The 16,509-nt window shown below is 45.0% G+C and overlaps 1 protein-coding gene across 2 annotated transcripts in view; it reads right to left on the bottom strand.

The window, feature by feature from the left end:
* LOC102449237 (protein HIRA-like) overlaps positions 1–16,509 on the bottom strand; it is a 179,704-nt gene that overhangs the window by 143,676 nt on the left and 19,519 nt on the right. For both annotated transcript variants that reach the window (XM_075918058.1, XM_075918057.1), the window contains exons 2-5: positions 6,228–6,290; positions 3,502–3,612; positions 2,621–2,711; positions 572–666 (exon numbers count right to left, since the gene is read on the bottom strand). In XM_075918058.1, coding sequence (XP_075774173.1) covers positions 572–666; positions 2,621–2,711; positions 3,502–3,612; positions 6,228–6,290 — 360 coding nt within the window. The remainder of the gene's footprint in view (positions 1–571; positions 667–2,620; positions 2,712–3,501; positions 3,613–6,227; positions 6,291–16,509) is intronic.

Below are 16,509 nucleotides of genomic sequence, written 5' to 3' on the forward strand. Positions count from 1 at the left end.
CAGATGGGAGGGGGGGGGGGGGGGGGGGGGGGGGGAAGTCTCACTACCAGAGTCCACTGTAAAACACTGATGGAAGCCACACAGCCCCCCAGGACAATTATAAAAATAACAAGCACCTGCTAATTTTTTAACCAACTTTTTGATAACTCACGCTAAAATTACATAATTCCATTACAGTCAGATAATAAACAAGACACTATTGAAGATAATGCTAACAATAAAAAGTATTATCCGCATTTTACAGTTGAGTGCACAGACTTGCAGAAGTTAAATTGTGTGCTGATCATCACAGAGCAAGTCAGTGGTGAAGTCAGGAACAGCATCCAGGAATCCTGACACCCTGTTCTAGCCATTAGATTCATTGCCTCCCTTAAATAAAAGCCACTGTTTTCTCTCCCCCCCCCCCCGGCCTTTTAAAGAACCAGTTTTAATAATTAGTGAGGAGTTTGTGTTGTGAGGAGTTTTATGACCAACTGATTGTTAACAAAAAAAAACAAAAACAAAACAATGTCAACAAATACAATTTTTTCAATATGCTCTATTCAGATTTATTCTGCACCTTTTCACTTACCCCCTGAATGGATTCTGAGAATTGAAACACATCTCCACTGTTCTACATTAACAAGTTTACTACTGGAACCAAACACGGTGCTAGGTCCAATGTACCTAATTAAAACAGAACCAGAAGAGTTAACAAAAACCACCTCAACAAGTTAATGAGTAACTGTTTGTTTTAGAAGACAGTATAGCTGTACAGTACAAGTCTACTTGATGCTCAGATATTACCATTATGGGGAGTAAGACAAAAATAGCAATCTGATTTTATACAAAAGTGAAACAAAATACCTTTAAAACCTACATGCATACACTCTATGGGTATGTCTACACTACAGCGTTAATTCGAGTTATCTTAATTCGAATTAACTATTTCGAATTAAGATAACTCGAATTAACGCGCCTACACACAAAATGCAGCTCGAATTATCATTTTGCTAATTCGAAATACTGCATCCACACTGACTGGACACAGAATCAGATTTAAGGCCAGCCAGAACCAGGTCAGGCAGGGCATCAGGTCAGGAGCCTGTGTGTGGCTGCTGCCTGAGGCTACCTCCCCTCACCCCCCAGGCAACCGGTTCTCAGGTGTCCCTGCTTGCTTGCCTGCCTGCCTGCCTCAATGAGGGACAGCAAAGCATTTGTGTCTGTGTGCTCTGGTTGCCCTCACTCGGGACACCACAGCACTCTGCAACACGGAGCCGGAGCTGCCCCTGGGCACTCTGGGTGCTTCTCGTGGATGTGTTGCTGCAAGCCTGGCGGCACTTTCTGCAGGCTGCCATCCAGGAGGTCCATCGGGGAGCTGTCAGTATCCAGGAGACCCTGCAGGAGAGCTTCCACCCTGAGGAGCACTAAGAGCCTCCCTGGTCTGCCCCACTGGGAGCTTGTGCCTCATTCCTCCCTCACGTCCTTCCACTTACCCCTCCATAACCCCCCTTCCTGATGTCAAACACATTTCTTGCCAAAAACAAACTCTCTTTATTGACCAAAACTGGGATGGGAATGAGGGTGGGAGAGGGGAGGGGGAAACCTGGGAGGAGAGAGCTAGAAGGGGGAGGAAGAGCTCAGGGTTGGGGGTCTTGCTGGACCAACTTGATTTTCATGCAAACCTGCTCCTGGGTTTGCATGTGGCCTTTGGTGGCCAGGCTGGCAGCTATCCTGCCATAGACGGCTGCGTTCCTCTGTCTAGTGCAGAGATCATGGACGTTGGGGGCATCCCCCCAAACCTGAGTACGGTCCACCCTGATCTCCGCCCTGGACCAGGAAGGTGCCCGCCTTCTCCGGGCCCTGGCAGGCTCCTGGGAGCTGGCAGACTGCTCCTGGGGAGCGGTGCAGGGCTGGCTGCCAGTGGCTTGCTGGCTCATGTTTTGGGGCCACTGGGTCGGGGGCAGTGACTGCTGGCTCTGGGCTGGCAGGCTTGGAGCTGGCGCAGGCACTGTGGCCAGAGTCTGCCCCTTTAAGGGCTCCGGGGCTGGGGGGAGAGAGAAGAGTTTTCCTGCTTTGGCCCAGAGTGGCCACCAGGGGAAACTGGGAAGGCTGGAGGCCAGCTAATTTGGACTAAGCGTCTACACAGCGCTTATTCTGAATTAGCTAATTCGAGTTTGGTGTTACTCCTTGTAGAATGAGGTTCACCAAACTCGAATTAAGCGCCCCGCTATTTCGAATTTAAATTGAAGTAGCGGTTTGCTTGTGTAGACGCTATGGAAGTTAATGCAGAATAACGGCTGTTATTCCGAATTAACTTTGCAGTGTAGACATACCCTATGCTATTATACCCCCCTGAAGCAGGTTGATAATGGTAACATCTCTTTGAAGAGTCTAATAGTGAAGCTGTCCACAAACCCAGGGAGAAAATGGCTTGCCTCCCGCACAGAAGAGAGAACATGCTTACGGGAAACAGACTATTGTTCAAGACAAAGGTTATCAGAACAAACTTCTAATGTAATTGGTCTGCAATTATGACTTCCTCCCTGCATGCTCTTAAGGCAAGGAGCTGGGAACTTTCGTAAAAAAAATATACGAAAGAACCTGCTAAAACACAAGTTAAAAAGGAAAACATGCTTACGCAGCTCGTTTCCACACCATGATCAGTTTGTCATCACCCCCCGACGCCAAATAAACCCCATTATTTGACCACCGCACGCAGTTCACACAGGCTGGAAAAAGAAAAAAGTTTATAAGATGCAATGTCAAAAAATGGTTCCATAATGCGGGTAGATTTCATGGTAAGCAGAGTTTGGCAGGAGGTGCTTGGGATTTGTTAAATATGCTCACACTACTCAAAGCAGTTACTCTGTCTGCTTCAGATAAATAGATTGCCAATTCTCTTTCAATACCAGATGAATAAAATATTTAAGTTTCAACAAGCTATTCTGCCTTAAAAAAAGAATCATAAAAATATGGTTTAAAGGGGAAAAAGTAACAGTTGTGAGACTAAGGAATGAAATTGGATTAATCACAAGTGCAACCTGTAAACAGCACACTTCCAAGAAAAGCAGGGAGCATCTAATTCAGATGAGCTCATTTCAAACATTTCGCATGCATAATACACTGCCTCTTAAGACTACAATAAACATTTCATATGGAATCTCCTCTGTTCATTCCTTTTCTTGCCCTTCTCTGTAATCCTACTAGTTGTCAAAAATTTGTTCTACAAGTTATTTTTGGTCCCATCAAATAGGCGGAAAAGACTCATATGCAAGCAATCTCCAGATGTATCTGAAGAACTGTCCAAAACTATAGCTTGACAGGGTTTTCTGCTGCACATCTTAAAAAAAAGCACGTAGTTGAGATTGGAGACTGCAGTGCATCACGGAGTTGTGGGGGTGGTTTTTTTTTTTTTTTGGTACACTGCTGACCAGAGATTTATATTTTTAAATTACAAACAGATCTACTAACAGGAAATTCTCCAAGGCTCAAAGCCTACAGAGAACCTGTGTACCTTACCTAGGTGATTGTCCATCTGACAAAGCATTTTGGGAATATTTTTATTCTTTTCATCATCCTCTTTGAGGACAGGAGCCATACTCCAGATCACCACCTTCCCAGAATCCTGTCCTAAAGATAAATAAATCAATATTTTAAGAGAGAACAAAACAATGTCTGAATTCACTTTCATTTCATAGAGAATTATTGGCTGATACTGCAGCAATGGATGCCCTAGAAATCTTTAGCAGACAAAAATAGACTTTTAGAGTTCATATTCATTTGCTGGTACTCAAATAGTGCTTTTGCTTTCATTTATCAAAAAACTATTATGACCACCTGTAATTTCAGAAATAGTAAAAGTCATACTGTACATAACAGTAATATTTTGACTATTTATCATGTACATGAAAAATAAATTGAAGCTCAAGAAAGGGGGGCACCATAAACTATTGCTAGCCAGTATTGTATACAGTATCAGTATTATACATCTCATATATTGTATTCAAGTTTTGCATAACTATGTACAACTATGAAGTGTACTAATGTGTAGCTTCTCGCAAAATCCTGCATAATTATGCTAAGAGAAAATGTATGATCCATACTCCCATCATCCTTTCTACTTAAGCCAAATGAGTAGGTAAACCGGATGAAACCTCTTCTGGGTGCATGTAGGTACTGTCAGGAACAAGATGTATGGTATGTTAAGGCTTGCCAAATTGCACAATATGCTAAGTTACAGAATGCCAAGGATGGGAATATATCCAAGTGATAGTATCAAAGGGATATTCTTGTTGATACCTACCCAGCACTCACCCTGTACCCAGGTATAGCTAGCATAAGATGCCTGTAAGTTTTGGTAACTTCTGGAAAACTATGCTCAAAACTGGTAAGAACTGGTATGTAAATCTTAGGAAAGTCAGCCACGTAGGGATGTAAAATCCTGTTTAATTAGTTAACTGGTTAAACATCAAGCGGCGGGCAGGCGAGCCCCAGCACCACAGGCAGGGGCTGCTCCAACCCAGCTGCTTCTGGTCCTGCGTTGGGCTACCAGCTCCCAGCCCACATGGGCTGGGAGTTGGCAGCCTTGTGAGGCTGGAAGTGGCAGCCAGCTCCTGCTCCCCCTTGGGCTGCCATTTCCGGCCCAGCACGAGGCTGCTGACGCGCCCCCCCTCCCCACTGCTTCCAGTGGGCCGCGGGCAGGGGGCTGCTCCCGGGTAACAGTTAAGTGTTACCTAGTAAGCATCACCCATTAAAGGTTACCCGTTCACATTCGCTATAATTTACCGGGAGCCACTTCAAAAATTTTTGAAGTGGCCCAGGGCCACACCAGAAGGGGCGGGGCCAACACACTTCCCTGCTTCCCCCACCCACAGACCAGGATTGGTCTGGCAGTGGGGGAGCAAGTGAAGTCTTTGCCCCTCCACAGGTTCCCCCTAGGCGCCTATGCCCCGGTGGTGGGAGGAGACTTTGCGTGCTTCCCCTTCTGCTCCCAGGCCAATCACAGCAGGTTTGAAGACACTGTGGAGCTCCTATCCAGGCTTATTAACCCTTGCCTTTGTGTATTGTGCTAATCTATCTTTGATTAATAAAGCTCTACTTGAGCCATGTTATCTGGATGTTTCATTACTCAATACTGAAACAACTTTACCAAATTCCATTTGTGTATATTAATATAAAAAAAATGCTATTGTGTATAAACATTTTAAAATTGTATTTTATATTTACATTTTTATATATTTTTAATCCCAATTTCCACTGGCTACCAATATAAAAAGCCAAACTGCATGTTTTACTTCTCTCTAAAGAAGATTTTTGGCAAGTAATTCTGTGGAGTTAAATACCAATATTAGTAGCAGCAGACACAATAGGACTACTGCAACTGCCATTCTCCATTGATGCCCAAGAGAACAAGCACATGTCCATGTCAATAAGCATGAATTTGCCACCGTCAGCGTAAGAGCAGCGTTCCCTGTGTAAGCTGTGCACTTGTGAGGCCACTCAGAAGAAATTCAAATGCTGCCCAGCTGATTAGCAGAGCACCCACAGGTAGGTTGTGTGTTTCTATTGGTGGTGCACATTCACACATACTTCTGTGCACTAAGGATGTTAAGAGATGGGTAATTGGGTAATCATGTAAGTTGACACAACTTGTATCGACTACACAATTAGTCGACAAGGGAAGGTGCTCAGAAGGAGCTACCCCACTGCAGCTCTGCAATTTAAAATGTAATAAGAGCCGGGTGGGCAGACAGCCTGGCTCCTACATTTGAACTGCAGAGCCACAGTGGGGGTAGCTCCTGGATCCGGAGCGAGCTGGGATTGAGCTGGGCTTGCTCAGTCCCGGCTTGTGCCGGATCCAGCAGGCCCTGTCCACAGGGGTTTCCAGCGGGAAGCTAGAAACTGCCCCCCCCCCCCCCCCGCCACACACACACTGCTGCCTCTGATATGGGGGGCGGGAAGAGAGAGAAATGCGAGTAGTCGAGTCGACTACCTGATAAGCCTAGGCTTATTGAGTAGTTAACCAATCGACTACTCTTTTACATCCCTACTGTGCACATTACAATTTATTCTGCACATGGATGGAAGAGATGAGTGGGAACACTGCAGCATTTTTAAATGTTGCATGTTCAGGTCTTGTATGTCCAGGGAATAATTTTCTTAAGTAAGGAGTGGATAGAATAAGAAAAATACGGTAAGCATTATTATAGCCCAGAACTTCTTCCGCCATTAGTGTGCAAACATACCTTGTCCTCCAGTTGCAAACTTGATCCCATCTGGGTGAATATCAACTGAAAATATTGGCTTTCCTGGACACAGAAAAAGGAAAGGGGGGGGGGGGGGGGGGAAAGAGAGAGAGAGAGAGAGAGAGAGAAAGAAAACACACTGAGATGACCTGTACTCTTGAGAATGCAGTAATGCCAGCAGAACCTCAAATGTTCTGGTGAAGAAACAGAAAAATTGCTACTTTTATAAAAGTTCTAATCAGTATAAAAGAAATACAGATGACTATAATGTATAAAACATCCAACATAGTAACAGAAACTACAGCGTACCCAGATTAAAAACCTCACTAGGAATATAAGTGATAGAAATGTAGCCGTGTTAGTCTGGGGTAGCTGAAGCAAAATGCAGGACTATGTAGCACTTTAAAGACTAACAAGATGGTTTATTAGATGATGAGCTTTCATGGGCCAGACCCACTTCCTCAGATCAAATAGTGGAAGAAAATAGTCACAACCATATATACCAAAGGATACAATTAAAAAAAATGAACACATATGAAAAGGACAAATCACATTTCAGAACAGGAGGGGGATGCAAGGGGGGGGGGGGGGGGGGGAGGAAGGAAGGTAAGTGTCTGTGAATTGACGATATTAGAGGTGGGGAGAGTGGGATGTTTGTGAGTTAATGGTATTAGAGGTGATAATTGGGAAAGCTATCTTGGTAATGTGTAAGATAGTTCAAGTGTTTGTTCAATCCTCTTTGGAGAGTGTCGAATTTTAACATCAATGACAGTTCAGAGGATTCCCTTTCAAGTGCAGATGTAAAAGGTCTTTGTAGCAGAATGCAGGTGGTTAAGTCATTGAGAGAGTGTCCTTTCTGGTTAAAATGGCAAGAAACTGTTTTCTCTTTGTGATCTTGTCTGATATCTGTTTTGTGGGCACAAATGACTTAACCACCTTCCTTCCCCCCCCCCCCCCCCCCCCCCCCCCATCCCCCTCCTGTTCTGTAATGTGATTTGTCCTTTTCATGTGTGTTCATTTTTTTTAATTGTATCCTTTGGTATATATGGTTGTGACTATTTTCTTCCACTATTTGATCTGAGGAAGTGGGTCTGGCCCACGAAAGCTCATCATCTAATAAACCATCTTGTTAGTCTTTAAAGTGCTACATTGTCCTGCATTTTGCTTTAGGAATATAAGATATCTCATACCAGGAAAAAAAAAATTCTGCCTCTACAGCAGCCTAATGCTTCAAAGGAAGATAACCTCCTCCACAATTCACTAGTCAATTATGTAAAGCTTAGGGAACAACTTGTTTCTGACATTCCTATCTAATTGATGACCTGAAGCGAGCGATTTGGATTTCCCCCTACTTCAGCTTGTGTAGCCAATATTATTGTTCATATAATCTAGTTCAATTTTAAATCCTGTTAAATACATACAACTATGCAACATCCAGAGGTGTATTGGGTTATTTATATGGCTTCTATCACCACAACAACAAAGCATCCCACCAGGATACAAAATATTAAGAATTAACATATTCCATTTTAAATACTACAGTTAAGGTCCTCCCAAGGTCACTGAAATCACTGGCACAGCTGAAAATTGAATTTGGGAGACAGCCAGCCCTGGCTCCCTGCCGATCACACTCCGAAACAGTTGTTACAGTCTTTGCGGGGGGGGGGGGGGGGGAGGGGGGCCATGAGGCCAACGAAGCCAGTAAGAATTAGCTGAAGGAAGCTGAACAGCATAGCTTATTTCAAGGTTATTTCGAAATTAAGCCCTATTCCGACAAATCCCTTAACCCTCGTGGAACGAGGGCTACAGGGATGTTGGAGTAGCGCACCCGTTATCTCGAAATAACAGGTGCATTTAAAGACGTGGAATTGCTATTTTGGGATACTGCCGGTATCCCAAAATAGCCCCGCTGTCTAGACGTAGCCTAAATTTGGAGAACGTCCTCGAGCCAGGTCTATACTAAAGGGGAAGGTCAAATTAAGATACTAACTCCAGCTACATTAGTTATGTAGCTGGAGTTGACGTACCTTGATTCTAGTTTCCCTGCCGTCCCCACAGTGGAAGGCCAACAGGAGCAAACGCTCCCATCAGTGCCCCTTATGCCTCGCAGGATGACTGGCCACTGACGGGAGCTCCCTCTGAGTTAAATTTAGCAGGTCTTTACTAGAACTGCTAAATCGAACTCTGGAAGATGGATCACCGCAGCATCAATCTTCCCCAGAGTGAAGATATGGCCTCAGTGTTGAATAAGAGTAGTTCAGTCTCCATAGTGATTGCTTCTCTGATGAGTCTGCCAATTAGTGCACAGCATGAGAATGAGTTTGACACGTGGAAAATGGAAAGGAGACCCATCAATCGCATAGAAGCCAAACATCCATCAGTTGGGAACAACTTTTAATTCCTACTGAATTAGCTGGCTTCAGAGTGGTTACCAACAGGCAAAAAGCTGTAAAGCTCTTGATTAGGAGGCCGGATGCCTCTGTAGATGTTGCTAAGCGCTAACACACTTTTCAGAGTCAGGGTTGATTTCTGGAAAGGTAAGTTCATTTAAATTAATTCTAGTCTTTTTGGAATTTACTCAGGTAGATAGGTAAGCAGCAGACACCACCAATTTGGTCGACATTATATACCTTCTCCATACCAACACACATCATAAACCATTTGAAACCTTATTATGTCTACTTTAAGATGAGGTGGAACTGGCTAGTTGCGTGGGTAAACAAAGGGGGAAAAACAATGACCTCAACATGTTGAAATAACACCCCTTTGAAATACTGAAATTCATTTCTGTTAGTGTAATGACAAGGTGTTATTTTGAGGCATGAAAATAGATTTCTTTTTTACTTCAAATCATCACAACAACAAGCTACAAGAATAAAACAAAATCAATTTGTACAAGTATCACTCAAAGATAATAGCGCTGGTGACATTTCTAGGTAACATCGTTACCAGGATTTCTGTTAAGAGCACACACCACAGTCTTTGTTACCTTGGCATATACACAGTTCTGTGCAGGGAAGTTTGTTCTGACTGCAAACACATTTTATTATGCAGCAACCCCTACTGGTACGGACACACATGAGATTGTGTAGTAAGCTTTGATGCTATTGGACACTTGAAAAATACAAGTAGTAGGTAATAAGCCACACTTTTCTACCCATGTTACAATGGTGATCCAATATCTGGATTATCTGTGTGCAAAGACATCCAAATCTTGGTTTGCCAAAATGCTCTTTTCATATGCTCTTCAAAACCATCCTTGCATGGTAAAAGTCTGGTCAGAGACTTGTCTTTTTTGACAACTAGACAGAGGCACAAACAATTCAGGTCTCTCTGGGTCTCCCTTTTCCTTCTCTCTCTGGTCATACAGCGCTCTACAAGCTTTCTTGCTACAGAAATTGCAGCTTCTCCATTGCTCTTTCCCAATTTAGCAAGGGCTCTAAAAGGAGCAACTCCCTTTGTTTTGACAACATTGAACAAATTCTCCCTCTGTCCCCACAATGCCAACACCAAATAAGGATGGCACCGGGTTCCATTGTGTTCACGTGGAGAATTCATGAGCCCTTCAGAGCTTTTTTCCCCCCCTCCTCAGAAACGTTTGCCCACAATCTATTTGTCAAAACACCACTTCCTGGATCTTTTGTTGTCATCGGTATTGTTACAAACTTGCTAACAGATATTTTGAAATAAATTGTCAAAATAATTGAAACTGGTGTGAGAATAGTGTGTTGCTTTGTCAAAATATGCAGAATTTTTATACTTTTTGGTGCAGAATTCTCCCAGGAGTAGTTAGTGGCTATACAGCAAGAAGCATGTGGCAGAAGTCATTTGTGACACATTCACTCCTTGTATGTATAATTATGAAGCAACTTGTTAATTGTGCTGGTAGCGGTGCCTGCTTCACTCCACTTTATCTGTGTGTTCCATTTTTGGAAATTAGCAAACAGCAAGAACCAAAACATCTGTAGCAAGTGACCGAATGACTTAAAACCAACGAATGGTCCTGCAGCACCTTAGAGACTGTGATGAGGCTGTGGGTATGGCGGCGGCAGCAGTCGCAGAGCTCCCGGAGCCCCGCACTCACGGGAGCCCTGAGGAGGCGTTTGCCGGGGAAGGCGCGACCTCACAGCAGACACGTGCCGCTTGCTCAGACGCCGCCCCCAGGAGCGGCGTAGAGGCACGCGCTGACGTCAGGGGGATGCCGAAAGGAGGGCGGAGGTCCGTGAGGACTCGAACTGTATGATTGGCAATTTGGGGCACGAAGTGTGTGCGGGCATTTCTCATTGCCCTGAGTTCTAACAGATTGATGTGAGGGGATGTCTCGTATGGAGATCACTTGCCCTGGACTACTTGGTTTTGAAAATGGGCTCTCCAACCCAACAGGGGTGCATCCATTGTGATTTGCACTGTGGGCTGGGGTTGGTGGAAGGGTACCCCTGCCAGCAGATTGTCCACTAACGTCCACCAGCATAGGGATATGAGGACATCTGTGGGTACAGTAACCCTCTTGTGCAAAGAGTGGTGTGACGGAGCGTAGACAGATGCTATCCATAGTTGAAAGCATGGGAAACACAAGCATGCATAACAGACCACGTATGTAGTTGCAGTCATATGGCCCATCAGCTGAAGGCAGGTAAGCATTATGGTGGAAGAGCTCAGGGATAGTGATAGAGATGTAGCCGTGTTAGTCTGGTGTAGCTGAAACAAAATACAGGACTATGTAGCACTTTAAAGACTAACAAGATGGTTTATTAGATGATGAGCTTTCGTGGGCCAGACCCACTTCCTCAGATCAAATAATGGAAGAAAATAGTCACAACCATATATACCAAAGGATACAATTAAAAAAATGAACACACATGAAAAGGACAAATCACATTACAGAACAGAAGGGGGATGTGGGGGGGCGGGGAGGAAGGTGAATGCCAGTGAGTTAATGATATTAGAGGTGGGGAAGGGGAAATGTCTGTGAGTTAATAGTATTAGAGGTGATAATGGGGGAAGCTATCTTTGTAATGGGTAAGATAGCTGGAGTCTTTGTTAATTCCCCCGCAGAGAGTGTCGAATTTTAGCATGAATGCCAGTTCAGAGGATTCCCTTTCAAGTGCAGATTTGAATGTCTTCTGAAGTAGGATGCAGGTTAGCAGGTCATTCAGACAGTGTCCTTTCTGGTTGAAATGACAAGCAACTGTTTTTTCTTTGTGATCCTGAAGAGGGCTTTGGTCTTGCTCATGTGAAAGTAGACTGAATTATATTGTAAAAGTAGAATGAATTAAAGAAATGTTTGTTCCTTTAGCAGGAAGAGAGATGTTACGGTAAAGTTGTTTGTGTGTAAGCAGGAAGGAGGATGTTAAGGCAGAGGACAATGGTTCCACTTAAGGGTGATAGTGGGACATTAATAGGAGATTGGTAAGCGTTAATAAGGAAATGAGGTACTTGACTGACCCCAGGTAACCTTGTCAGTTCACGCCCTTTTTCAAACCTTTGTCTGCTCTCCTCTTTTATCTGTATAAATAAGGTGACTTGGGTTTCGGGGGGGGGGGGGGGGGGGGGACACGCGCGCCTCACTTTTTCTGGTTGTATTAGCGAAGCGCTTTGCTAATAAAACAGAGTGGTCTACGAAAATCGTGAGTCCTGAGTCTAACTGACAATTTGGAGGTCCCACTGAGATGGCCTCAGTGAAGACGGTTGCCATGTAATTCCTGACCGTCTTGCAGGACGACCGTGGTGAATCCTGGGATCTGGAAACTGGTATCTGGTCAGTTAATTACCTCTGGTATTTGGTCCAGATTGAGGAGCGTCTTGTCTCTGTCTATCCATCTTCCCTGTGGTGCGAGTGAGTCTGGGAGCCGTCCCTGTCCAGGGACTGGCCGACCAAGGGGCTCCTGTCCCTGCGGTCTGTGTGACTGGAATCTGCACAATCGCAGCCGCACCGTGCCTTGGATAAAATCCTTGGAGTGAACGCAAGGGCGATTGAGGCAGTAGCCTGTGGGCTTCTTTTGTGTGTTGCACCGGGCACCGTTCTGATGAACCTGAATTTCCTCCTTGTGTGATTGGTGTGTGCGAAGTCCTCCTACATGGGAAATCAGATGCCTTAGTCGGGGCAGTTCCCTAAAGGGACGCCAGCTCATTTTATGTATTATAGAAAGGGTCCGGACTCCTGTAAATTCCTGGAGAAATGGTCTAGGTTAACCCTAGGAGATCCCAAATTGCAGTGGCCACTATATTAGGATCTTGGGACAAAGACCGAGTAGACATCTTAAGAGACAAACTCGGCCAACCCAAAACTAAACTGGCTAGAGGAGAGGTTGATTGTTTCATGCAGTGGTGGGAAGAGGCAAATCGTAGGTGCACAGAATCAAAACTCGCCTCTCTCAAAGATAGCAATGATAAGTTAAAAGCTTTATTGGAAACCTCCTCTCCCACCACCAGACCAAGTGCTCCCCTTTACCCCGTCCTCCGAGAAGACCCAGATCAGTCCCGACCCCTTCCATACTCCCATCCCATTGTGGAAGAGGACGAAGGAGACCCCTTATTAATTTCTGGTGACAACGATGAGGAAGACGCATTAATTGGCTTGGCAGCCTTGCGTCGGCTCAATAGACGGCCACCAACCTCCTCGGCTCAGGGACAAATCCCAGAGGTCTCCAGTTCAGGCCAGTCCTAATCATCCGGCACCGCCCAGACCCATTCCTCCGGTGCTGCTCCCCCAAAACCTTCCAGTCTGCCTGACTCCTCCACTTTCCCTCATATATGCGAAGATAGCCTAGATAACGATTGGGCTCAGCACTTGCGCTCTGGCTCAAACTATCCAGGCTCCCCTTCGAATCCTGCATACTGGGGGCCAAGAAGGGGATCCCACTTGGAGCTATAAACCCTGGACCCGCACGGAGAGCCACTCAATTGTAAAAGGGTTTCCGAAGCCCCAGGAAAACCCTACCAAATTTGCAGAGGAATTTTTGCTAGTGTGCAACGCCTACGAACTCTCTGAGGCAGACCTCCTGCAAGTGTGTAAGCTACTTGTAACCCCTAGCGAGCATGAAAAATGGCTCATGACAGTAAATTGGCCCACCGCTGAGCATCATTCTAATTTGCCAGACACTGGTCCCGGCGCTGCCTACTGGAGCAAATGTAAGGATTGAGCTAAGCACCTGCATGAGGACATTCCCCAAGTATGAACTCCAAAAACCAACTGGACGGCCATACATTGCTGTAAACAGCGACAGGGAGAAAGCCCGGGCGACTATCACACCCAGCTGACTGAAGTTTTTCTGCAACACTCTGGTATACAGCGACCGGGCGAAAATGGACAGGGCGCCCTGGCGCATGCATTTGTAAATGGCCTCCTACCTGCTATTGGCAGTATGCTAAAGCGAATAAGTGTTGGGTGGGAGACCGAGACCATGGACAAATTGCAAGCAGTGGCAGATGTGGGAGAAAAAAATCAAATAACTCCAATTGTGTCTAAAGGGGGGGACTGTGCAGGAAATCAAAACTCTCTAAAAGAAAACTGCTGTAAGGGTTAAAAGTTTTCCAGACCCCTCTCGCTGTATCAGAGAGAAATCAAATTAACTCTAATCAAGACCCTTACAATGCCTATCTCAAGTTCATGGATACTCCTAGTCTGTCACAATTTGTCATGTAAACTCCTCCACTCAAGTTCTCATGTGGCTTTGTGTACTGTGAAACTTGTTTCTGGTCACACCAGGAGTGCTAGAAGTATCTCAGAGTACTTCTGCTGAGACTTTGATATGTTAAAGAAAACAATCAACAACTAAACTGTCTGAGCATACTGTATAAAGGATCCCTGAAACTGTCTCTCAGTGCTGACTGCTATTGTTCTCTGGTAGCTGTCAGCCTGCATGCATGCATAATAAAGTTTTTCCTTCTAGGTTTCTCTCCTGCCTCACTGATTTGACTTCCAGCCTCGGACCCTTCTGGGGGCTCTGTACCCCAGGGGAGCGAGATTTCCCCCCAATTTGGTGTCAGAAGTGGGATGGCTTGGAACTCCAGTTGGAAAGGCTGACGACGGGGAACGGGAATGGACTACAGCACGCATCTGGAGGGTAAGGGATCCATTTAAAATCCCCCAGTCCGCCTCCCTGTTCTCGTCACCAGCTGGACAGGCTGGCGGTAAGAGTCATCTTTTGCTTAAAAATTTTTGTTAAGAGGCTTGAGAGAGATTTAAAATGAAAACACTGGGTATAGCCAAATAGGGGTTGGATTTTGTTGTTGTTGTTGCTGACTGATTGGTGGTGAGTCCAAGCGCTTGGTTTTGAGTGAGTGAAGTCCGGAATGGGACCGCAGCCGCACCAGTGCTGTCAGTGTCACTGCACAGCTGCTGAAAGCAAGGGCGGTTTCCCCCGGCACATAAGGAGTGTGAGTGAAGCTGACAGTTTGTGTGGACTCCCACAGTATCCTTGGAGAGAGTAGTGTTGCTGGACGCCTGTGCTATCCTTGGAGAGGGTAGTACTGTTGGGCTCCTGCGCTGTCCTTGGACAGGACAGTGCTAACATGGATAAGATTGCTCCCTCAAGTCTGTCTCCGACTGATAGGAAAGGTTTCTCTCAGCCTGGGACTCCCTTGTCTCAGATGATCAGCCAGCTAGATATTGCCTGCAGGTTTGAAACTAAGGAGACTTAAGACATTATCGAGCATTTGGAATGGCTATACTCAGGGGAATTTCCAGAATAAATGGCAACTAGAGCTTTGACTTACAAAAGCTTGCTTATCTTAAAGTTTTCCTCGAGGAAAAACATCCTAACCAGATGGAATATTGGTGCCTCTGGGAGGATGTGGCAGTTAAAAAAAATAATCAGAGCATTATGGCTAGCCAAAAAGATTCTATTGAATAGCTGCAGCAAGAATTGGCTACTCTAAAGAAACAGCTTGATTCCCCAGATGTGCCATCTGCACCCCCACCCCGCTTTGGACCCTTGTCAGCTGAACATTCTTTCCTGTTATCTCCCTGTTCTCCTGTAAACCTTATGGGATGTGACTTGTGTAAAATGGGTGCAAACCTTCTCTGTAGAGAGGAAGGGATATTTGTTGACCTTCCCCCCCCCCATCAGGCTCCAAATTTGATAGCATTACTACTCTCAGAGGAATCTGATGAGACCTCAGGACATACACCCCTCCCGGACCTCTCAGATGTCCCAGAGACATTGTGGGCAGCCCATTGTGAATGAAGTGGGGTTGCTAGCCTCTGCAACACCAGTGCAAATAACATACAGACACAACAAGCCTTTCCCAAGGGTAGCCCTGTATCTATTGGCTAGGGAGGCACAAGAGGGCATTAAGCCTGTAATCTCTTCCCTCCTTGAACAAGGGATACTTGTTTATACAACTTCACCATGTAATACACCTATACTACCTGTGAAAAAGCAAATCTATAGATTTGTAGAAGACCTAAGAGCCATTAATAAGTTTGTAATCCCTAGATTTCCAGTAGTACCTAACCCTGTTACTATTCTATCCTCTATTCCACCCACTTCTAAATGGTTTTCTGTAATAGATTTATGTTCTGCCTTCTTTTCTATTCCAGTGCATAAGAATTCCCAATTTCTCTTTGCCTTTCCCTTTCAGGGTCATCAATTAACCTGGACATGTTTTTGTGAACGTTATTGTGAAAGCCCTACTCTGTTTTCTCAGGTTTTTTTTTTTTTTTTTTTAAAGCTGACCTTAATTCTCTCTCTCTTCCCTGCAGTTCTGTGTTGGTTCAGTATGTTGATAATGTGCTAATTGCTAGTGAAACTGAGGAAGGATGTAAAACTGATACCTTGTATGTGTTAAAGTGTCTTGCTAAAAAGGCTCACAAGGCTTCCAAAGCCAAATTGCAATTTGTAAAACAAAGAGTTCAGTACTTGGGACATTTACTTTCAGGAGATGGCCGCCAGTTAACACCTGAGTGAATCTCACATGTTCTTTCCATTTCCCTTTCACCAAAGTCAGGTACACAAATTTCTGGGTGCTGCAGGATATTGCAGACAATGGATTCCTAACTTTTCTGGACTCACCAGACCCCTTAGTATTCTACTCTTAGACTCAGCTCCTGACCCAGTGACCTGGTCCCCAGAATGTGACTCTGCTTTCCTTTCCCTTAAAACTCTTCTCTCACAGCCCCCTGCTCTGGGCTTATCTAATTATAGCAAGCCCTTTACTCTGTTTTGTCATGAACAGGATGGAATTGCAGCTGGAGTTCTCTGTCAACCCCTTGGACCCACACCTCGTCCAGTAGCTTATTTCTCTGCAACACTGGACTCAGTAGCCCGGGGGTTCCCAC

This window comes from Pelodiscus sinensis, unplaced genomic scaffold, assembly GCF_049634645.1.
Source record: "Pelodiscus sinensis isolate JC-2024 unplaced genomic scaffold, ASM4963464v1 ctg112, whole genome shotgun sequence".
Taxonomy (NCBI): Eukaryota; Metazoa; Chordata; order Testudines; family Trionychidae; genus Pelodiscus; species Pelodiscus sinensis.